Consider the following 23,714-nt stretch of genomic DNA (forward strand, 5'->3'; position numbering starts at 1 on the left):
TGGCACTGGGGGCAGTTTCCCCTGCTGCTCCTTGCAGAGCCAAACACTCTTGGCCAAGCCCCTGCTCCCAAAATAGCGCCAGGATGATCTTGCCCTTTTCTATGCCGCCCCCAGGCAGGGGTAAATGTCAGCCCAGGGCCACCAAAACATCCTAAGCCCTCCGGGAAGGCAAATGGGGGTCGAGGACTACATGCCAGTTCTGTACGGACCCAGTTCAACATCCTGAGGAAGCACTCGGGGCACCAGCCAGGGTGTCCTGTTGCATGGGGGGAGGAGGCACCTGGAACAATGCAGGACCCCCTCTCGCAGACCTGCTGCTGCTTTTTATAACGCCCCAGCTGTCCTCAGGAGCCCAAATAAGGCTGTGACCACCCGGAGCCCCCAGGACACACAATGGGTCCCGAGGACAGACTTTTTGGGAAGGTGGGGAGGCGGCTCAGCCCAAGAAAGGCAAAGCCACTGTGCTGGGCAGAGCTGATAAACGGTCAGTGGGGCACAGGCACCACAGCTGCCCTAGCCACCCATTGTCTGTGTGCATCCCGCTGCCCGCCGCTGCCCGTGGCCCACCGAAGATGGAGGCCATCAAGAAGAAGATGCAGATGCTGAAGCTGGACAAGGAGAATGCCCTGGACCGGGCAGAGCAGGCGGAGGCTGAGCAGAAGCAGGCGGAGGAGCGGAGCAAGCAGGTAGGACAGACAGCCACGGTCTCCAGCCCAGGGGTGGTGGGGGGTGCCTGTGCTGGGTTACGCTGAGCCCAGACCCAACAGAGACTCTGCCTGGGGTATGAGAGTGTGACAGCTGCCACTATCCCTCAGCTCAAGGGCACTCTGAGGGTGGGACAGCCCTGCGGTGTGGGAATGGGGTGGACGCTGTGGGGCAGAGCGGGCCCCAAGGAAGGGGCAGGAGGGATTCCATGGGGCAGAGCTGAGCCTGGGATGGGGCAGGCAAGGCTCTCTTGGGGTGCAGGGGTTCAGAGCGGTGTCCACCTGTGGTGACACCACTGTCCTTCCAGCTGGAGGATGAGCTAGCTGCCATGCAGAAGAAGCTAAAGGGGACAGAGGATGAACTGGACAAATACTCTGAGGCCCTGAAGGATGCCCAGGAGAAGCTGGAGCTGGCAGAGAAGAAGGCAGCGGACGTAAGTATGGGGTGCAGGGTGGAAGCTGAGTGTTGCCTTGCCCCCCCTTCCTGGTGGGACTGCAGCCCTTCCCTATTCCCTGGGGACACAGGAAGGTCACTGTCGGGCTCAGTGTGCTCCCGGTAAAACCGTGTAGGTGCCTAGGAGCAGAGAATGGTCCTGTGAAGGACGAATCCAGAGGGCAGAGCCGGGCAGCAAGCAGCCCAACTGCGGGATACGGGGTCCACGTGTCCCCAGAAAACTCTGAGTCACGGCTGTGGGTGGTGGAGCCGAACTCCGAGAAGGAGAAGGAGGAGGGGAGAACCCTCATCCCCCTGCGGGCGGGGGCTCGTGGGCAGCGTGAGCATTGCACAGCCCGGCTATTGTTGTCCGCTGTTTCCAGGAAAACAATGGTGCGAGCGGTGCAGGGTTTCAGCCAGCCGCCGCTCTCCTGCCATCAAGAGGCACGAGGCCCCGCTCGTCACCTGTCAGGACCTGGCAGTCCTTGAGAGGCCGGGATGTCTCAGGCTCCGGTGTCAGAGCCAGGCAGCCCAGCTCTGACGCAGAGAAGGCAGCAGCCGTCCTCTCCCACCGTGCCCGTGGGGAAGTGCCTGAGCCCCAGCACAGCACCTGGGCTGCTCTCGCTGGGAGCTCCAGAGCTCTGCAGCTTTGCTCGCTGGGCTGTGGCCAGCCCGGCACTGGAACTGGCTCGTGTCGAGTGCAGCATTGCAGAGCTCTTCCTGCCCTCACAGCCTTCTTGCCCCCCTTTGCTCCTTGTTGGTATTTTCCCTGCTGTCACCACAACTCCACTTGCTTCCCCGTGGATCCCTCTCTGTTCACCTGCAGCCCCTTTTCCTGGCTGCTGCCCCCAGGGTGGCCCATGGGGGTCCCCCAGTTTCCCCTTGGCTCTGCGAAGTGGAGAGATTTTGCACCCTGGAGCAGTGAAAGGGCAGAGCTGCCTCCCGGGCGCTTCCAGCCCAACAGAGCCCTTTGGATTCCCACCTCACCCCTGGAAACACGCCATGCCAGATGTGCCATGCCAGGCAAACCCTCCTGCCTGGCTGCCGAGGGTTTCAGGCCGGCAGCCCGGAGCTTTTCCCTTCTATCCACACACTTGAAGCATTGACAAATAGGCTTCGTGGGGAATGAGAGCAGTAACAGGGCTCAGTGATGCGTTTATCGAGCTCTTGGGGGGCTCCATCCACGGAGGAACACAGCTCCCAGCTCTGACGAACGCTGATCCTCGCAGCCTTATCTGCCCTGACACGGGAGGCTTCTCACTTCGAGATTCACACATGGAAGTGCAGCGGGAGCCCGGCGGCCACAGCCCTGCCCCGGCGGGAAGGAAGGAGCAGGATGTGCTGCAGGGCTGTGGGCTCCAGGCCCCGCAGAGTCCGGGGGCTCCCCAGGGCTGGCAGAGCCCGAGCCCGCGGCGGGACCGTGCCCGAACCAGCCCCGGGGCTGAGGGCAGCCCGAGCGGGGCGGGTGTGAGGGGGCTCCGTAGGGCAGGGCCGGGAAGCCCGGATGGATCCTCCGGGCCCCGTGAGGCCGTGCCTGCTCCCTGGACACATGAGGCCAGTCCCGGTGCCCCCACGCCCATATGGTGCGGGTCCCGGTGGACCCAGGTGCCCGTGGGGCACACCCCGTGTTCCCCCCGGCCCGGTGTCGGTGCGCCGTTCCCGCCGGTGCCCCCGTTCCCGCCGGTGCCGATGTGCGTCCCCCGCCCCGTGCCCCCATTCCCGCCGGTGCCGATGTGCGTCCCCCGCCCGGTGCCGGTCTCGGCACCCCCACCACGCCCCGGGCGCGGCTGCCGCTCCTCATCTCCCCGGTAACGCGCCCGCGGGGCGGGGCGGAAGTGACGTCACTTCCGTCCGGCCGTTCCGGGCGCGGTCCCGGTGTCTGGGGGTGGCGGGGCTGGAGCGGAGGGACCGAGCATGGCCGGGGCCACCACTATCGAGGCGGTGAAGCGCAAGATCCAGGTGCTGCAGCAGCAGGCGGACGATGCGGAGGAGCGGGCGGAGCGGCTGCAGCGGGAGGTGGAAGCCGAGCGCCGCAACCGCGAGCAGGTACCGCCGGCGCCGCCGCGCGGGGGCAGAGCCGGGCGGGCGGCGCGCCCGGGGCCCGGGATCGCTCCGAGCCGCGGGGCTGCCGACGGGATGCCGGCCCGGGCCGAAGTGTCCGCTGGGAGAGGCGCTCTCGCTCTGTGTCCGTGGCTCCCCCTGGGTCCCTGGGACCCGCCCGTGGTGCTGAGCGGACACCGGGGCCGGGGGTCGGCCTGTCGTTGTCTCGCTCTTGCCGGTATCCCGGGACGGACAGCAGCGGGGAAGGACCCGGCCGGGGGGAGGGGGAGGCCCCGGCCATCTTGTGCGGCCCCGAGCCCGGAGCTGCGCGGGTAAGATGGAAGGAAGGAGCGGGCTCCCTCGGGATGCGGCCGGCGCAGGAGCCCCGCCGAGCCCCGCATCCTGCCCGGCCCGGCGAGCGGGGCTCTGCGCTGCCCCGCACACCGGTACCGGCAGGGGAAGGCAGGCTGGGAGCGCCTGAAAGGGAGGAAGCAGCGACGAGAGCAGGATCTGAGCTGGCAGCGCTCTCGCTGACCGCCGGAAAGGCCGGGGACAGGGGCGAGGTGACACGGGCAGGACCTCGAGGTGGCCGCCTCCCCTGGGCCTGGGACACAGGCAGGGCTGGTGGCGTTTTGGGGACAGGGATGAGGTGACACGGAGCAGGTCCTTGCTCGAATCAAAGCGTGACTCTCGTTGGATTTCCAATGAATTTGCTGCATTTGAAGTGTGACGCTGAGTGCCCCCTCCCCGAGAGCTGGAGCCTGTGTCGGTGACAGCGCTGTGGCACTGCCAGGGATGGATCGGGCTCTGCTGCCCAGATCCATGGCAGACGCTCCTGCCACTCCCAGGCCCCAGCTGGCTCTTTCTTTGCAGCCACATAAGGAATTCTCCGTGCAATAGCAGCATTGTCACGGGTACAGGCGTATTTTTCTCAGCTGCCTGAACCTCCTTATGGGGAGAGAACCAGTGCTCCCAGTGTGGTGCCCAGGACTTGCCTGGCCCCAGGTCCTGGGGAGTCCTCTTGACTCTCTTGGGACATCACTGGTGAGTCCTGAACACCTGGATGAGCTTCTCCCTTGATTTGCTGGGCTCCAGGTGCTCCCTGGTTCAGGGCTGCCTTTGTGAAGGAAGCATGGAATAACAGGAATGTGCCCCTTGTAGCAGGGGTGTCTGAAAGTCACCTGGAAGTGTCACCCAGTGCTCTGGGGAAGCCTAACAGTTTCATCTGTATCTAGAGAGAAGCAGCAGAACAGGAGGTGCAAGGGCCTTGCTGCAGCAGGGGAGAGGCACTTCCTCAAAATGAAGGGTGGTTTTTGGGTGGTTTTTGGGTGGTTTTTGGGTTGAACATTGCCTGCAGGAAGTCAGGGCTGAGTGATGCAGTTCAAAGGGTCAGGAAGTGAAGGCCCACTGTACTGCCGTGTCTCTGTTGCCTGGGAGAAGGAAGGAGGAGGTCCTCAACAGCTGGTAGCCCCTTTAATAGGGCAAAGATGCGGTCAGGCAGCCTCCTTCCTGGTTCTGTTTAAGGTGTTGCTGTGCTCCTCTTCAGGCAGACCACTTCCCCTTTCAGCTGGGTGGGTGTTGGCTCTGGGCACCAGAGGGGTGTGGGCTTCTCCAGAGCTGGGTGTACCTGCAGGGGAGCTCCTCTGTGCTCTCCCAGCCTGGCTTTGGAACCTGCCTGGGGAGCCTCAGAGCCAGTGGGGGGAAGAGCTCAGACAGCCCCTCTGGGAGCTGGATGCAACCAGTGTTGGACCCCACTCTAACACTGGTGCCTTTCATCACTCTGCTCCTCCCTCCTCTGCACGGTGTGGCTGGGAAGGGCTTTGTTATGTGCAGCTGGGATATTTCGTGTTAGTCTGGCATGTGCCTGTGCCTAGGTTTTTGCAGGAGATCACAGTGCTGCCCTGGAATGGCTACACTCCTGCCTGCCTTTGTAATCCTGTTGGGGAGCACAACTCTGGACTCCCCAGAGGGCTCCAGTGGGATGTCAGAGTCCCCAGAGTATCTGGGCTGCCCTGGGCTTTGGCTGGAGTGGATGTGGCTGTAAGCAGGGGCCTCACAGCCAATCAGGTCATGCCCCCAGGGTCCCAAAAAGATTGCAGTGAGTGTCTAGTTGACTGTTTAGTCTGGGTCTGATCCAGAGGAGGAGTGCCACTGAAGGGATTTTCATCCTTGGCCTTGAGGTGCTTTGTTTTCAGCAGCACTGAAGGGCAGTTCCTGTCCTCTGTATCTGCCCTGGCTGTGTTCTGACTCAACGCTGGAGCAAGCCACAGGGTGATGGCAGTGCTGTATTGCCTTACTGAGCACTTGTGTGGCTCTGCCACACGAGTGATGAACTGAGCACAAAGCTGCATGGTCTATGTTCCCCACCATCTCTCTTGCCAGCACAGCACTGTGGGTGCTGGCTTGTACCCTGTGGCCTCTTTGAAGGCTGACTAGGACATGGATTTCAGTGGTTGGGGTGTTGGATGGCCTCTGATGTGTTCCAGGTCCTTAAAGCCCCAGTCACATTTCTGACAAATGTCTGCAGGCTGTCAGCAGTTTCACTAGCTCCCAATGTGAGCTGAACCAAGGCAGCTGTTGCTGGGGAACAGCCTCCTTGACCTGCCTCAAGACTGGAGAAGGCTTTTGCTCCTTCTCTGGATTGTTAGTGATTTGCTGGGAGGAAGGAAGCCTCAAGCACTGCAGGCTCTCTGCTAGGGCTGTGGGCTCTGCAGCAACAAGCCCTGGGGCTGGGCAGCACCTGTGACCAGCCCAGCTTGCCAGCACCCAGTACAGCTTGGCACATCCCCGGACATGTTAATCCTTCTCACCTTGCTGGTGAGAGGGTTTGCCTCAAGCAATGCTCATGTCCAGATCACACCAGTAAGCTGACTCTCTGCTAAGTGGCAGCTGTCAGCAGGCTCTGGCCTGGTGATAAACAGGGCTGTGATGAATGGCCTGGCAGGATCCTGGCAGCTGCAGAGGCAGCCCTTGGTATAAGTCATCTCCTTAGTGTTTATGGCCTAAACTCAGAGCAGTGCAGGCTGACAGCGAGAAGCCTGCAGGAAGGCTGCAGAGCTAAGTGTGCTGCTTGCCTCTGGGAGAGTGGCTGAAGCATCCTGGGTTTGCTTTGGGCTCCTGTGTGCTGCTGCTGTCCCCATGGCAGATCTCAGCTGCTCTGCCTGGGCTGAGTGCCCTCCTCTGCTCCCTGCAGGCTGAGGCAGAGGTGGCATCTTTGAATCGCCGTATCCAGCTGGTAGAGGAGGAGTTGGACCGAGCTCAGGAGCGCCTTGCCACAGCTCTGCAGAAGCTGGAAGAGGCAGAGAAGGCAGCAGATGAGAGCGAAAGGTGAGCAAGGGCTCCTGCTTGCACCCTGTCAGACACTGAGGGTCCGGTGCCATCAGCTTTTTGGGCTTCCCAGAGTGGGGGAGATCCCACACCAAGGCTGCATGAGGGAGTCAGTGCCTGCTTAGGCAGAGCAGCTAAACCAATGCTGATGAACCTGAGGCTGCTGGTGGCCTTGATTGTCCTGGAACCTGAGGCTAGGGAGTGAGGAAGTGCCATGTGCCACCATGCATCCCCTCCTCCAAAGGAGGAGAAGTACATGGGTTCAGGGACACCACTGCCTTGTAAAGGTGGCTGTGGGTGGGGCAGCCTCTCTGCCAGCAGGCTCCCTGTCTGGGAGATGTCCCCTGACCTGGCCTGTGATTCAGAGGGGAGTGGTCCAGTTCCAGCTGTCTGATGTGCTTCCTCCTGCACACACCGTGAGCAGCCTGACCCAGCTGCTGGCCTGCCATAGAAAGACTTGGCTCTTCCTTCATTCCAGATGGGGAAGTGCTTGACTTGGCTGTGCTGAGTCCCTAAGACAGCCGGGCTTGTTCTCAGCAGCATTGCACTCCCCTTGGCCTGGGAACCCACTGATCTGCTGGGGGAATGTTCCAAAGAACAGTTAATTCCAAGCAATTGAGGTTGCTGTATTCACATCAGCCCAGAGGTCTCTGCCTTCTGCATTCAGAGGAATCCTGGCTTATGGAGAAGTACTGTGCTTCCAGGGACTGCTGTTAATGCTCTGGAACTCATTGCGCTGCTGGCTTGTCCAAGATTGTTTCACACATCTCCCCTCCTTGTGCTTGCTTTTGGGCAGAGGCATGAAAGTCATTGAAAACAGAGCTCTGAAGGATGAGGAGAAGATGGAACTGCAGGAGATCCAGCTCAAGGAAGCCAAGCACATTGCAGAGGAGGCAGACAGGAAGTATGAGGAGGTGAGACCCTTGGGTGCTCTGTACAGCTGACCTGGGCCAGGAGACTCTTCCTGCTGACAGCAAACCTAGGGGCAGAGCCTGGCTCTCAGCAGAGCCACATCAGTGCTCTGCTTGGCCAAAAGCTTCCCACAGCTCCAGTGGCTCCTGCAGGCATTCCTTCCCTTCACTGCTTTGCAGAGCCTACAAGCACAAAACTCTCCTCCTTCCTCTTGACTCTGGTTGTCCTTTCCAGGTTGCTCGGAAACTGGTGATCATTGAAGGGGATCTGGAGCGCACTGAGGAGAGAGCTGAGCTCGCAGAGTCGTGAGTAGTCTGCTTGCATGTACCTGGCAGGTCTGCCTCTGCATGGGCACTAACACTGCATTGCTAACCTTGTTACACAAGGCCTGAAGCACAGGGTGGGTTTAGGGCTGCAAAGGAAAGCACTGAAAGCACTTCCCTCCTTGAAACAGGATTAGCTCCACCTAGGATATGGAGTTTGCCTTGGGTGGAGACACTCTGCCCCTTTGCATGGACTCACCCCCTAGTCATGGAGGCTGCAGAGTCTTCCTCTGCTCAGCATTCACAGCACTGCTTTGTGTGTGCAGTCACAAGATGGTTCACAGTGCTTGTACTTAAGTGGCAGAGGCCTCCTGGGCCAGGGACTGAAGTGGCATTTGGGGTGGTTGAGGGCAGAGCTGTGGCTGGGGCTGCTCTCTGGGCCTCTCCAAGTGTTTACAGTAACCACTACAGGCTTCTGCACTGCTGAGCAGAAATCTGGGCTTCCTCTGCTCAGAGCAGAGACACAAATCCTGGTGTTTGGGCTTTTTTCATGTGTCCAGATGCTTTAGCTGATCCTTGAGGAACTGGTCAGCCTTTCTGTGCTCTGGGCCTTGTCTAACACAGTTGGTGTGTATGCAGCAGCAGCAGCACTGTGCTTCCCGCCCAGATGTGCATGTTGTGACCTTGACTTTTTTGTGTTTCCCCCCCCCCACCCTTTTTTGCTCTGTGGTGGTGTGGTTCTGGTGCTCCTTTTGACCTTGCCCCCACCTGGCTTGTGCCCCTGTGTGACCGTCACTAACAGTCATTGCCGGGAGCTGCAGGAGCAGATCAGAGTGATGGACCAGAACTTGAAGTGTCTGTCTGTTGCTGAAGAAAAGGTACTAACCTTTCCCTTCTTGAACTGTTAAACCAAAACTCATGTGGTCTCCTCACTATGCTCCTCCCCTCAGCTTAACTGCGTCTCTCTCTCGCTCTCTCCTGGAACATTCTGTCTTCTCTGCCCATATATATCCCTTTTGAGTGGTGGTGGCTGTCCTTCTGTCCATCAGAACAGCTTCCCTCCATACAGCACACTAAAAGTGAAGCTTCTCCTTGGAGACTCCAAGTCTGGCAGAAACCTGTGTCCACATCTCACTGCTCAGCTCTGTGCCCCGTGCATGTGCTGGCAGAATATTTCAAACATGAGCTCAGAGGCAAAGAGGGAACTTGCTTTCTGCACAGGTGCCTCAAAGCAGGGTCCTGTCCAGTCTGATCTCAGACAGTCTCCTAAAGAACTTCCTGATCTTCCCTGCATGTGGATTTACTTCTTGTCTCCTGTCTTTCCCTCCCACTTCTTCTTTTCCTTTTTTTCCCCCCTTTCCTTACAAAACCCCACAGTAAATGTTCCGAGCTGGAGGAAGAGCTGAAGAATGTCACCAACAATCTCAAGTCTCTTGAGGCTCAGGCTGAGAAGGTAGGGCTGCCTGTCCCAGGGCCAGAAACATTGCTGTTGTGCTAGGAGGGTAAACAGCAGAGCACCCACTGAGGTGGAAATGATTCAGCTGCAGTCTTAAGCAAGCCAGGAGCACTGTGCTTGCTCTGCTGGGAGGGCTGAGGTATTTCATTGGAGGGCTTGGAAGCTGGGGTGGGGGAAGCCTGGCTGCCCTTCCCTGCCTTGGGGCAGACTCAATCAGCCAGGATGTTTAAGCTGCTAAAATGTTAAGATGAGAATTTTTCTGCATTCAAGTTTGTGTTCCATGCATGATGTGAGACTTGCCACCTGACCCAGTCCTGTTGGATTTGGGTGAGGATGTGAACAACTCCCAGGTGGAAGGTTCTGCTGTCATGTGTGCTGCAGTGAGGAGTTTTTGCTGCCCTCTGTAGTTGTGGGCTCTCTCTCAAGGGAGGTATCTGGGGCTGCTGACTGCTGACTCCTTTTCCACAGTACTCTCAAAAAGAGGATAAATATGAAGAAGAAATCAAGATTCTGACTGATAAACTCAAAGAGGTAAGTGAGCATGTCAGGATGGCCCAGCTGGGTGACCTGGCCTCAGCTTGACTGGGAAGAGTTGTGAAATCCCTGTCCTTGGACTGGTCCCCTTTCCTGTAGAGCTGTTGCACTCACTGGCTTATTTCTGTCTGGCAGGCAGAGACCCGTGCTGAATTTGCTGAACGCTCTGTAGCCAAGCTGGAGAAGACCATTGATGATCTGGAAGGTACATTCTGGGGATAGGAAACCAAGCACTGGGTGTTGAGTGAGAAGCTAAGGCAGGCTGTGTCTCAGGCAGCTGGAGAGCAGACAGGCTGCTGTGCTCCTCATTACTTGGAGCATTATCCCACTTGGCCTCCAAGGTGAGGCTTGACAAGAGTCCTGCCCTGTGCCTCTGCTCTGAAAACAGTTCCCCCGTGCTGCAGCAGGTCTTAAGCTCTTGATCCACACACCTGGCCTTATCTAGATGGCTTTTGTATTTTGGTAGTGATGTCCTCAGGAATGTAACTAGATCCCTGTGCCCCAGCTTAATCCAATTCATTTAGGAGTGGCATAGGAAAGAAACACCCGCACTTGTAAGAATTGGTCCCAATAGCATACTTGTGTGCAGAGCATCATGCATGTGCTGGCTACTGCAAATGGGGTCTTGCAGGTCAACCACAGGAGTCAGTGAGTCTGAAACAGCCCCCATGAAGACTCAGACTCCCCAGTGTGAGTCCTGAACCAAGGTTAAATCCCCAGCAGTTCAGTCCATGGGGTAGTCAGCCTGTGCCAAGGGTGGGTTCCTTTCCTCCTCCCATTCCTTCACACAGTCCTTCAGGAACACTCCTGAGGCCAGCCATTGCAGAACCTTGCCCCAGGCCACAGAAGGAGAGGGTTTCAGCTGCCTCCCTTAAATCTGGGACTGTGGCCAGATTCTTTTGTGGATTGCTGTGGCTGGAGTGGTGGTGCTGGTAAACCAAAACCCTTATAGGTCTCCTACCTTGACCACAGGTGTGCCTTTGTGGTCTTTTAGTGCCAGCCCTTGGAGATACAAAGCACTATCCTACTGTCTGGAGTCTCTCTGGAGGTTTATTATCTAGAAATAGCAATGGTGTCAGCTGAGCTGTTCCAGAACTGCAGCCAAGCAGCAATCTGAGCCACCTCATGGTGCAGGACAAGCTTTTATTTGGAACTGCAAAAAGTCCTCCAAATCCCTGCATGCTCCCCTAGAAACCTGTTGATTGAGAGTTGGCTCTGGTCTACAGCCTTGCTGCTGAAGTGACCTAGTTCATGACAACTGACAAAGTTCCCCAGGCTCTGTGAGGCTGTTAACAGCATGCCCAGCTGTACTGTAGCCCAGCTGACAGAGCTGGAGCTGTCTGTGCCAGCTCTGCAGGGATGTGTCAGCACAGTTCCAGGCCCACCCCTCCCTAGAGGCAGAGAGCTGCCTGTCTACTCCATTATCTGATGGAGAGCACTGGTGTGGCCAGTCTGCTCCCCCACCTCACTGCATCCTGCAGGATTGGAATTTCCTCTGATGCCCAGCTCTATTACATGACTGACTTCTCCCAAGCCAGTCTTTGCATTGAGACACAGGTGAGAACAAAGCACCTCAATTATCAGTGCTCTCCTTAGGTGTAACAAGCTTCTCCCTAAGTGGATGGAGTTGCCTTTCCCTGCTGCTCCTCCTGACACTGGTTCCTGCTGACCTAGCTGGACAGCTTGTTTTTACAAGGTGATGTGGTTGAGTGCTTGGCTCTGCTGCCCTCGGAGCTGGATTGTAATCCTGGAAGGCACTTGTGGGTCAGTTGGTCCTCAGGCTGCTGGAACCCTCCTGTTCATTGTTGGGGATGAGCACGGAGTCGGGATGGCTCCACATCTAACTTCATTTTCTTCTGTTCGCGTACACCATCGTGCTTTTCCCACCCTGGAGTGTTGGAAGAACTCTTTGCCTTCCCTCATTGTTTTCCTTTTGTTCTCCTCCTAAACCTCTTCTAGATGAGCTCTATGCCCAGAAACTGAAGTACAAAGCAATTAGTGAGGAACTGGACCACGCCCTGAATGACATGACTTCCATGTAAATATGAGCTGGCTGGCGTTCGCCTCTTGCTTCAGCAGCCTGGACCGCCAGTGCTTGCTTGGTTTGCTGTGGTTTCTGTAGTTGGAGAATCGTCCAGGTTACTTCTACAGATCTGCCCAAGGAGCCCCAGCATGCCATCATCTAACTCTAGGTCCTTGTGGTCTGCATGTGTAACCAAGTGCTGTGCTGGCCTGAAAGGGTTCTGACTTAAATTTGAGTGCAATTCCCATTCCCACTGGGAAAGGCTTTCTCAGGAAATGTGGCTTTGTCATCTGCTGGAGCCACTGGGCCACGGTCTCAGGATTCCTTCTGGAAGAGGCTGTGGATAGTGCTCAGGTGGATTCCTTAGGAATTGCCACAATAGGCTTGAGATGGGCCAGATCATGAACTGATCTGTGGAAGTAGCTGAACTTGTGTGTTTCTGCAACTTCGCTCCTTAGCTTTGTTCAGATCTGCAGTGGGTGCTGCTAACAACTGCTCCGTCTGGTCCTTGCACTAACCCAGGAGAGGCCAGGTCCTCACCCCACACAGAAGAGCCTTAACACGAGTGTCCCAGCGTTCCCTAAGCAGAGTTTGCTGTGCACAAACACTGAGGCTTTTCTTAAAATTAGTGTCTCCTTCTGTCTCACACAGATAAGTCTTGTGGTTCCAAACTCCACTTTGGATTTGTCTCTCTGCTTGGTGGCTTATTCTGCATCTGCACCCGGCATTCACGCTCTCTTCATCTCACTCTGAATTCCAGTACCTTTTTCCAGTTACTGTGCACAGGGCATCCCTGGGAATGGGTGCTGTAAAGACACAGAAGCAGCAGCAGCAGCAGCCCCCCAGTTCTGCTGCACTTGCTCCCAAACAAAGCTCCCTCTGTGTGACCTGATGTGCCAGACACAGCCTGCTCTGAGGGGCTGCCCTTTCTGTGTCGGGGGAGCGGGGAGGATGTTGTTCTCATCTGCATATCTTGTGTGGAGCCATAAAGCTCTTTTTGTATTTCTCTTGCCTCTTGCTCGAGCATGATGTCACCTTTTTTAAGGAAAACAGTTCCTGTATAAATGGCTGTTGCTTTTGAGAAATGGGTTTCTAGTCACCACTTGCTGCTTTAGAGTAACTGTCTCAGCATTGCCTTCAAACTGGTGTCACTCTGAGTGGAGCACAGACCTCACTAGCATGCTGGATTTTTCTTTGAGGTGTGTCACTGGCTCCCAGATGTGATGGCAGCTTTGCAGACAGGGCCTGTGGGGTCAAACTGGAGGCTGGGGGTTGAAGCAGGAGGCCCTGGAGCTGTGCCTGACAGAAGACACTCCTCATTCCTGCCTGCTTTGGAGTGTTCACCAGCACTGGTTGCCAAACACTGGCTTGCAGTGGGAGGTCACACACCTGATAGTCATTAGCCAGGGTATGGAAGCCAATAAATACTGTGTGAGCTCTGGCTGGTCTCCATTGGGGCAGAACTGGTTGGGTGTGAGGTGCTGCCTGTGCCAGGGGAAAGGATGTGTGGCCTCTTGCTTCAGGAATGAGAAGGCACTGCAGCAGGGCTGTGAGCATCTGAGCCAGGGAATCTTTTGCAGAGCCCTCCCCTCCCACACAGGGGCTGGGGGCTGCAGGGTCCTTCTAGGAGTGTGGCATGGAGCTTCCCACTGAGCACTGGCACTGGGCTGTGAGTGCCTGGCGTGTGTCACTGCTGGAGCTGTTGCTGGTTGATGTGGTATGATAAACACTGGTCAGCCTCTCAAAATGGCATGTGCTGCCTCGTGGTGGTTGGTCAAATTCTTTTTCCTTTCTGGATTGGTTCATCTGCCCCAGTGCCCGAAGAGCCCTCCAGGAGCAGAGTTCTGATGACATGGGACACTTCCCGTGGCTGTCTCAGGTTTGTGCCCTTCTGCTCTCCACATGACAGCACTGGCAGTCAGGATAATCTAGGCACACTCACCTGCCCCTGTCCCACTGTCCTTGGTGGCAGGTGGGGAAGGGAGGGAGCCTTCAAGGAATCTCAAAGTGTGGGCTGACTCTCCTGGGATGTGGGGCAGTGGCTGTGCCCCATGAGCACAAAGCAGGGGCCCAGAACTCTTCAGTAACCCAACTGCAGCTGGAGTTGAGGATCTGGATCCTGTGGGATCAGGGAGCAGGGCTTCTGTAAATGTGAAGGTTTCCAGTCCAGTGTTCCACTGTCGGCTCTTTAGACAATAGGGTCACCATCATTGTCTGTCAGTATCTGAATGGAGGGTGTCAGAGGAGGGACCAGGTTCTGCTCGCTTGTGCCCAGCAGTAGGACAGGCAACACATGGAAACTGATCACCAGGAAGTTCCACCTGAACATGAAGAATTTCTTTCCTGTGTTGGTAACCGAGCACTGAGCAGATTGCCCAGATACCATGTGAAGTCTCCCTCACTCGAGATATTCTAGAATGATCTGGTCACAACCCTGTGCCAAGTGCTCTGGGGTGGCCCTGCTTGAGCAGGGAGGTTGGACCAGATAACCCCCAGTGGTCCCTTTCAAGCCCACACTTTCTGTGATGGTCAGTGGTGGGAGGTGGCAGCCTGCCCTCGGGCAGAGCCACTCTCCTCACAGGGAGGTCTGGTTGCACCCTGCCTTTTGCTGTGGGGAGCTGGTGGCTCTGCTCTGCTCTGCTCAGGGGTGTTCCCAGGAATGTTATCCAAGGCTGGGCTGTGGCAGGCCCTTTCCCCACTCATCCAGAAGGAATCCACTCTGGGTGGTGGATGGGAATGTGGGTGGGTGATGCAATGGTTCCCCTGGGAGGTTTTGGAGGCATCTGGTCTGACTGGATTGCTGGGCCTGTGCAGGCTGGTTACTGGGAGCTGTGCTGTGATGTGGGAGTGCTGCAAACACGGGTTAACTGACCAGGAGGGCCAGCTCCTGGGGCTCCCCATGTCCTGGGGCTCCCTCAGTGGCAGGGATAGCTGATGAGGCTGCCCTGGGGTGGGCAGAGAAGGGAGCAGGCGTGGCTGCTGCAGACCTGGACAGGTGTTCTATGTGGAGAAGCTGTTCCTGAAGTCTGGGAAGTTTAGTCATGCTAAACACTCCAGTCTGCTGCCTTGTGTGGGTGAATCATCAGGTCCCTGTGCACAAGCAGGAATATTTGCTTGGAAGCTGTGAGCTGTTGCACCAAGTTCTACTGAGCACAGTTCACTCTCATCCTCTGCCACTGGGGAGAGCCAGGAGCAGCCTGGATCTCTCAGGTCTGGGGACTGGCATTGGGGCTGCTCAGAGCAGCATGGAGCCAGAATCCCTCACAGGAGTAGCAGCTGTTGTGCAAGGCATGGGCCAGGATGCCACGTACCCACAACTTCCCTCAACTTCCCCATTGTGGTAGGTCAGAAATCATTGGCTTCTCTGCCTGTGCCTTGGTCCCTTGGTGGCTTTGAAGAAGGGACAATCAATCAGCATTACTGCCCTCTCCTGCAGAGCAAAGTGCAGTTAGAGGGTCCTGAGAGCTGAGAGAAGCTGAGTGAAGCTGAAGTTGAGGTTTCCCCTCTGTGTGCAGGTGTTACACTGGAGGGACTGAGCTGAGACTCTGGGGAGGGTGATGTGCTTTGGCTGCTCCATGTAAACCACTCCACTTTCTGGAATTTTACCCAGCTAGGTCTTGTTCAAGAGCAAAATATTCCGAGATTGAAAGCAATGAAGAATGGTGTAGGTCCCCTTCAGGGGGTGCCTGCCACTCTTGCACCGAGAATGACACAGGAACAGGCAGGAGGCAGGATTGTAGAAAGAGTAAAAGAAGGTTTTATTCAAGAGAACCACGTGGTTTAAATAGAGTGATACGATAGATTCTATTTGATTGGCTAACTAACAAAAATGTCTTCCTCACACATTGTCCTTGAGAAGAACAGAAAGATGATGTAGAAAAACACCACCTGCAGATTGTTTATACTTAACAAGTTCTCACATCGTTATAACTCCCTAAAAATTCTCACCAGATGCTGTGAGAAACACTTGTCATTTCTCTTTCTCTGTCCCATGGCATCCACAGGTGCCTGAGAGTCTTAGGACCTCATAGTACCAAGATTAGAGGGGAAGGCCAAGGCCAAGGCTGTGCTCTGGGCTCACTCCTCCAGCAGAGGCATCACACTGTGTGTCACTGCAGGTGGTGCTGGTCAGTTCTGCCAGGCTGGAAGATGATGTATAAGGTTTTTTTCCTGCCTGGAATTCCCCAAAATGCAGGAATTGGAGCTATCAGGCTGGGAGGACTCTGCCCATGCAAACGAGCAGGAGAGATACAGAATGTGTTCTCTGTAGTGGCTGGCTGTGGCTGGTGGCAGGACATTGCCACCCAGCCCTGAGAAGGGACAGATCTGGAAAGGGCCAAGCGTGCTGATGAGTGTGAGTGCTCGAGGATGCTGTGGCTGCTGGAGCTCTGTGGGGCTCTAAGGACAGGGACTGCAGAGGCCACAGCTGCAGAGGCAGTGGCAGCTTGTGTCCTGCTCATGGAGTTGTTCTGGGGCAGATGTAAAAGAGGACTCTGTGCTCCACAAGTCCCTCTGTCCTGTACCTGAAGCAGTTGCTGCCTCCAGTCCTAACTGGGTTGTTAGTGTGGCACCAGGCATGTTCTCAGAGGAGGGTCCTCCAGGCCAGGGATGAGATGTTTTCATTCTCAGTTCTTCTGGTGTGCCTGTCCTGCTGTTCAAACCCTGTCAATGCCCCTGCAGTGTGGTGTGGCTCCCTCTGGAAGCTATTTCTGGTACAGCTGTGGCAGGACTCCTTTCTGCAGTGTGCTCCACAGGCTTAAAGCACATCCCAGATCTCTGTCCTTGCTGGGGTCCAGCCCAGCCCTGCCTGCAGGCTCCTCTTCTGGTGTCTCTTCTTCCTTTCTTTGCCTTTGCACATCTTTGGCAGCACTTTCACTTCTGCCCACACTTGGCTTCCTCTGTGATCTTCCTGGGCTGAAGCACAAGTTAGAGAAAGACAAACTTTGGGAATAGCTGGCTGTCCTCAGAAGCACACACTATGGAGACAGCTTGTTTGATGTGCTCATCTTGGTGCTCTACTAACCTTCCCTTTCTCTCTTTTTCTCTCTTCCTCTTGTTTCCCTTATCCTGTCGCTGCTGCAGAGCGCCTGTACAGCCAACTTGAGAAAAACCGCCTGCTCTCTAACGAGCTGAAGTTAATGCTGCATGATCTGTGTGACTGAGAAGGGGCCCACTAATCCCATTAACAGCTTATTGCCACCACCACTGCTGTGGACCACACTGAAATCTGATCATTAACACTGGCAGACTTGCCAATTTTATGCAATTGCTGCTTTTTAACGAGGCACTTGGATTTATCCTGTAATTTATTTAAGCTTTTTTTAATATATAAAGGTAACCTCTATTCTTGGTGAAGTCACCCCCAGACTTGGCTGTGTTTTTACCAGTCTTGTTTGCTTGTCCAGGGGGTCCTGCCTGGCTCCTCCATGGAACCAGAATTGCTGCACCCCCAGATGAGGGGTGGGCTGAAGTTAGACTTATGTCTGCTTGAAGCTGCCTGTCAAGTGCTACAACTTAATTTACTATTAGCTGAATGACTGTAGGATTTCCTGGTGCATGGAATGATGCCTTCTACCAATAAAGGACTGACCTTGTGGTCTGTGAGACACTGTAGTATGTTCCTATTTAGGGGAGCCCTTACTGAGAAGGTTTGGGGGCAGCAGTAATTTCCCAGGCCTGACCCCAGTGCAGCTACAGAGCCCTGGAATGGGTTGGGAAAGCTCACAGACATCTTGACAGCAAGTGCCAAAATGCACAGCCTGAAGCTGTGTCCTGGGTGCCTGCAGGGAGTATTTAAATGCTGCTGTTGCTCATGCTCGAGGAAGGCTGTTCTCTCTCTGTGCAGTTTCTGGCCCTGGGGAGGTTGGGAGTGGCTTTGGCAATCTGCCTGTACCTAAAGGACATTTTTCCACAGCCTGTCTGTCCAGTGTCCCAGCGTGTGGATGTCTCCAGTGATATGGGTGGGCTCACCTTTGGAGTAAAGCCTACTTAGAGCACTAGCTGCTGATCTGCTCTCCTCCTGGCTTAAGGAACATGTGAGAATTGACTGCACAGCTGCCTGCAGTGTTGGGCAGGGTGCAGCTCCCTCACTCCTCACTCTGCCTGTCACTGCCCCAGCTCCTGCCCCGCTGCCCTTGGGGCTGGTGGTCTGCTCCCTGCTGCTGGCCTTGGCATCCCTGCCCTGGGCTGAGGGGAAGGGGGGCACAACCAGCTGGAGTTCCAGGGGTGATTGCTCTTGGGTGCCTTGCTGGGCCACATGTGTCAGCTGTGGAGGTGTGGAAGCCCTGGGAAAAGCTGGCTGCAGTCAGAGACGCCTGCATGTGAAACACTGACCAGAGCTCTGGCTAAAGGTGCACCGTGGCCATTCTGGGAGCACCAGCAGTGTGAGAGGCGAGGGCTACACACGAGCCAGGTAACCTGAAAGCTTCCAGCTGCACCCAGCCAGGCACTCCGGCCCCAGGATCGCTGCAGCTGCGTGGGGAAGGGGCTGGCACAAGCTTTCTTTGGCAAAGGACTCTCCCTTGTCTGATGCTGATTTGTAACTGTGGACTCTTGTTCTTGGCAGATAAACTGAAATCCACCAAAGAGGAGCATCTCTGCACGCAAAGAATGCTGGACCAGACCCTGCTAGACCTGAACGAGATGTAATGGATCCCTGCCACTGCCTCTGCCATGCGATGCCAGCCCAGCTGCTGCTGCCCTCTAACCCTGGGACCAGAGTTTACTTTCTGTTGCCAACTTGACCAAACACAAATCTCCTTAGTTCCAGGGTTAAAGGCCACCAGGTTGGGCAGAGCTTCAAACAGCATCATTAAGGGAAGCAAACAATGCAATAATGTTTGGAGAGCATGTTTGAGATGTACACATTTTGTAACTACCTTTTTTTGTAGCGACCATTATAAACATTCCAAATAACGTGTGAGGCTGGTGAGCTACACTTCAGAGCTCATGGCTTTAGAATTTGGTGTTAATCTTCTGTTAATTGGCTCTGGGCCACCCTGCTTTGGCAGGGCAGGAAACGGATATGATGGTTCTGGCTGTGAGTCAGAGTAGCCAGGCTAGGGTGACAGCCTGTAGAGAGAACTTCCTTTTCCAGGAGCTGTTTGCCAAAAGCACAGTTCAGTTTTCAGCTTTAAGGTAGCTCTATGTTGGGAAGGAACAACTTGGGTGAAAGGTGTCTTTTTTTGGGGGTTGTTGTTTTTTTCTTTAGCCAAGCCAGTCATCTGAACAATTGAACCTTCACAGGGATTGTGTCCCTTCCCCTCCACACCTGAAGGGCTTAGAAAAGCCACTGTCCCTGTAACCCATCGCTACCCTGGAGCTGACTTTGCCTTCACTAAGTGCTGATGCATCAAGCTTCACTGCTCATCACTGGGTTACACTTAACAACTTAAGTACAACAGCCTTGTGTCCTTGGAGAAGTGTTTTTGCCTACCTGGAGGGAGGGAACCAAGCCTTCCCTCCTGCCCAGGACTGCTCTTATTGTCTTAATTGAGTACAAGCCATCTCTCTGTGCATTGCTGATGTTGTGTTGTGAGGTGTGAGTGTGGCGCTGTCACGCTCGCGGTAACTTGTGGTTGGAGCATGCTGCCTGGTTGTAGCAGTTTTTGGGGCCAATCTGGAGACAAAAAAACATATCCAGTGTTTTGATACTAAATTGAAAAATTGTGTTACTGTCTTTTGAAATAAAAACTGATCCCTCCACATGGCTGCTGGCTGCAGAGCTTTACTGGGTGGGCTTGTGGGGGATGGAGACTGGTGTAGGTGCCCAGCCCTTGGGGGTGGGACCAGGCATGGGTAAGTGGCACTTGCCAGGGCAGGAGTGCAGAAGCAGGACTGTGCAGATGAGGTCCTCAGTCTGTTTGGAGACCACTGAGCTGGGTGGAAGTGTTAATTTGCTGGAGGGCTCTGCAGAGAGATCTGTAAAGCCTGGATCCGGTAGTGTGACAGTCAACAAGGCCAAGTGCCAGGTACTGTCTTTGGGTCACCACAACCTGCTGCAGTGCTCCAGGCTTAGGGAAAAGTGGCTGCAGAGCTGGAAAACAACCTGGGAGTGCTGGTTGGCAGCAGCTGCACATAAGCTGGTGTGTGCCCAGCTGGGCAAGAGGCCAAGGGCACCTGGCTGGTACCAGCCGTGGTGTGGCAGTGGGACCAGGCAGTGCCTGTCCCCTGTGCTGGGCCCTGCTGAGGAACCACAAACCCTGGGGTCACTTTTGGGTCCCTCATGACAAGAAAGACCTTGAGGAGCTGGAGTACATCCAGAGAAAAGAAGAGCTGGGCAAGGGGCTGGAGCATGAGGAGTGGCTGAGGGAGCTGGGGGGCTCAGCCTGGAGAAGAGGAGGCTCAGGGGGCCCTTGTGGCTCTGCACAACTGAGAGGAGGGGGCAGCCAGGTGGGGTGGACTCTGCTCCCAGGGAACAGGGACAGGACAAGAGGAAATGGCCTCAGGTTCTGCCAGGGGAGGTTTATATTGGATATTAGAGAAAATTTCTTCACAGGAAGGAGTCCAGCCCTGCCCCATGCAACTTGGCCTTGAACACTTCCAGGGATGGGGTAGTCACAGCTGCTCTGGGCAATCTGTGCCAGGGTCTCGCCACTCTCACAAGGAAAAGTTTCTTCCCAATATCCCTATATTGGTTTTGCATAACCTGGTTTTTGGTAGCAGGGAGCCCACAGAGGTGGCTCCTGTGGGAAGCTGCTGGAAGCTTCCACCATGTCCAGCAGAGTCAATTCCTGATGGCTCTGAAGATGGACATGCTGCTGGCCAAGGCTGGGCCAATGAGAGGCTGGTAACGCCTCTGTGATGACATATCTAAGAATTAAATCAAAGTCACACAGTTTTCTCCTAGTCAGGGAAGAGGAGAAGGTGAGAACATGTGAGGGAAAACAACATAGTGACACCAAGGTCAGTGGAGAAGGAGGGGCAGGAGGTGCTCCAGGCTCTGGGGCTGAGATTCCTCTGCAGGCTGTGGTGAGACCGTGGTGAAGCAGCTGTGTCCCTGCAGCCCAGGGGGATCCCCAGGAGATGTAGAGATCCACCCACAACCTGTGGGGATCCCCAGGAGATGCAGAGATCCACCCACAACTTGGATGATGAACTGACCCCAAAACCCTCATGCCCCATTTCCCTGCACTGCCAGTGGGAAGGAGGGAGGAGCTGGGAGGAAAGAAAGTGTTTTAAGGGCTTATTTTACCTCTCATTATCCTCCTCTAATTCTGTCAGTATTAAATTCACTTTGCAACCTTAAAACTGAGCCTGTTTTGCCCTTGAAGTGTTTTCTCCCAGTCTTTATCTCAATTTATGAAACCCTATATTAATTTTTTTCCTCTCCTCTACCCAGCTGCGTCCCCATCATCTTTCCTAAGTATGACCAATCTGATTTATAATAAAAGAGACTGCAAACAGGATATTTTGGAGCCTGATTCCAAGTTTCTCCAAATTTCTTCAACTTGATTCCAAGTTTCTTCAACTTCCCTGAGTAGTTACTTGGGTGCTCTGAGGATATGTGTATTCTCTTTTGATAAAATGAAAATAAAGAGAGACTTCTTGCACTGCAACAAGGATGTTCACATGTTAGCCCATTTGCTCTTCCTACTTGCACTGTGTTGTAGAAGCTGGATTTTCAGGCAAAGTAAGTAAATTATAGCTCAGTTATAAATCCCTTATGTTTCCCTTTTCTCCAGGAATATAATCTTTCTTTGTAACAGCATCCATCCCATTGGCAGTGGACAGCTCAGTCTCCAGGCAGAAGCAGCTTGCAAATGCAGTGGTTTGAAAGCTGAAGTTGGCATTTCTGCACTTGATGGGCTTCTCTCTAAATCACACCAGATAACTCAACTGCAGACTAACAGCACTGGGCCCCAGAGCTGGGAAAGCCTCTGTCAGGATTGCCTTTGTGAGACTTCTCTGCTGCTTGCTGGTTTTTTTCACTGTGGAGTGTTTGGATTCAGGAATTAGTTGTCAAATCATTTGGATACTTAGAGGATGAAGAATGAGGATGCTTCTGCTTCAGTCCCTGCTTCCTGCTCAGAAGAGTTTCACAGAGACCATTGCTGCCACTGCCCTGAGCCTGCTCCTCGCTGAAATCTGGGCTCTGGCACCAGGAACATGTCTGTTACAGAAATCAGCATTGCCACTCTCATTGCTCTGGGACAAAGCCTAATGCAACTTTCAGCTTTCCAAACCAATTTAGGACTGCTTCTACTACTAATCCCCAGATTAATAATTTTTAAAAATAGAATTGCATTTCTTAATGAAAACCATGTTACCAAGCTGTTGTTGATGGCTCTTGGGAGCAAACCTCGTGCTTTATTTCAGGTTTCACCATCTGCACAGCAGACAGGAGGACACTAGAAGTCTGTATCTGGTGGCTATGTAAGTTCATGACACGAAAGTGTATTTATCTGATGGGAATATGTGTTTACTTAACAACGAGCAGCTGCCAAATGGAGTGCTGTGGGTAATTGTGCTGCAGATTTTAGCACTAATAAGGAAATAAGAGAGAAGGCAGGAACTTAACCCTCGCTGTGATGTTATCTCAGTCTCTCCCTCACACACAATTCTATTCCCATATATTCACCAAAAATCCTCTGTGTGACAAACCACTACAGAAATGCAAAATTCTGGGAGTATTTTTGGAAAGTGCACTGGGTTTTCCTTGGAAGGGAACACACTGTCCAGTGATTCTGTCAATTCACAGAACCTGACAATAACTCACCACTGTAAAACAGAATTGTTTTCTGTTCTGCAGGTAAGAGGCAAAGGTGGTAATAATTTTCTTCAGTTTTTTTTCCCCTAATCCCTCAGGGCATATAATAACACTCTTGTTCACATCTGTGTGAAAACAAACCTGCTCTGTGCTTCAGGTTATTGTTGCCATATTCCGTAGAGTTCAAACACTCACAGAGTGCTTTGGGCTGAGAGGGACCTTAAAGATCAAACCATTCCACCCTTTTGCCATGGGCAGGGACACCTTCCAACAGACCAGGCTGTTTCAAGTCCCTGAACACTTCCAAGGATGGGGCAGTCACAGCTTCTCTGGGCAACCTCTCCCAGGGCCTCACCACCCTCACAGGGAAAAATTTCTTCCCAATATCGCATCTCTCCCTGCCCTCTGGCATTAGGAAGCCAATGAGTGCCTTGTTCTGACACTCTAGGCACTTCTCCAAAGTCCCTCTCCAGCGTTTTTGGAGCCCCTTTAGGTCCTGCAAGGTGTCCCCAGAGCCTTCTCCAGGTGAACATCCCCAGGGCAGGTCCCTGCTGTGCTCCCTCTGTGCCAGGCACTGCTCCTGCAAATGATTTCCAGACAAAGTTTTCAAGTGAAGGTGTCCTGGGAGCACCCCCCAATAGTGAATTAGATGTAGTTTTTGAAGCTGCTGAGCAAGTTTTTCTGTGCCTATTGACCTCAGCACCTGGCAATGTAAATTAAATGTGTTCAGGAACTATGAATACAGTCACAGACTCCTGTCTCTGATTTTGTACAAAGCAAGGCATTATGGAGGCAATGCAGCATGACACAGTGATAGTTTGATTACCAAAAAGAGGAACACTGCTTTGATACATGCTTTTTTAAGCTTAGGGTTTTTTAAGTCCTAAGTAATTGATAGAAATTTTCTCTGCTGTATTTCAGGCCAGTTCAATCTCATATCAAATACCTAATTCTGGTGAGAGTGTCCAGGTTTCAGCAGGGGCAGAGGTAATTTTGCCTAGTTCTGTTGCCTGTCATTGGCTAACAGTTCAGAGCACCACCTTTCTCCCTTTGGTGGTTTTGTGGGAAGATTGCTCCCTTTTCCCCTAGCTTTAGGGTGGGTCTGCAGTTCAGCTCCCTGTGCCAGGCACCTGTGAACAGGACACGAAGGTTTACCTTCCCATCACTCTGTAACTTGTTGTCCTTGCATTTCCACACCATCCCTTGGAGTCTTGTATCAATATAAACTTCAGGTGCAGCAGACTGCAGAGGGCTTCTTGGTGTGAGAACAAAACTTCCAGAAGGGAAGTTAGTTAAAAACTGTGAGCCAGTAGA

The 23,714-nt window shown here is 54.2% G+C and overlaps 1 protein-coding gene across 15 annotated transcripts; it reads left to right on the plus strand.

Annotated features, from left to right (window-relative positions):
- Window positions 1–572: 572 nt before the first annotated feature.
- On the plus strand, window positions 573–19,390 carry TPM3 (tropomyosin 3; the record flags this gene model as incomplete). Of its 15 annotated transcripts, none has more annotated exons than XM_084223251.1 (11): window positions 573–686; window positions 1,013–1,138; window positions 6,371–6,504; window positions 7,301–7,418; window positions 7,651–7,721; window positions 9,057–9,132; window positions 9,604–9,666; window positions 9,805–9,874; window positions 11,629–11,707; window positions 13,508–13,571; window positions 18,258–19,390. In XM_084223251.1, 11 exons carry the CDS (start codon window positions 573–575, stop codon window positions 18,264–18,266), a joined length of 924 nt encoding a protein of 307 aa, XP_084079377.1. The 15 variants fall into 15 exon arrangements, with proteins under 15 accessions (XP_084079377.1, XP_084079380.1, XP_084079379.1 ...); XM_084223250.1 differs by lacking the exons at window positions 573–686; window positions 1,013–1,138; window positions 9,057–9,132 and adding exons at window positions 3,007–3,183; window positions 8,482–8,557; window positions 17,607–17,727; XM_084223243.1 differs by lacking the exons at window positions 573–686; window positions 1,013–1,138 and adding exons at window positions 3,007–3,183; window positions 17,607–17,727.
- Between the last annotated feature and the right edge of the window lie 4,324 nt (window positions 19,391–23,714).

This window comes from Fringilla coelebs (assembly GCF_963513975.1).
Source record: "Fringilla coelebs genome assembly, chromosome: 29".
Lineage (NCBI taxonomy): Eukaryota > Metazoa > Chordata > Aves > Passeriformes > Fringillidae > Fringilla > Fringilla coelebs.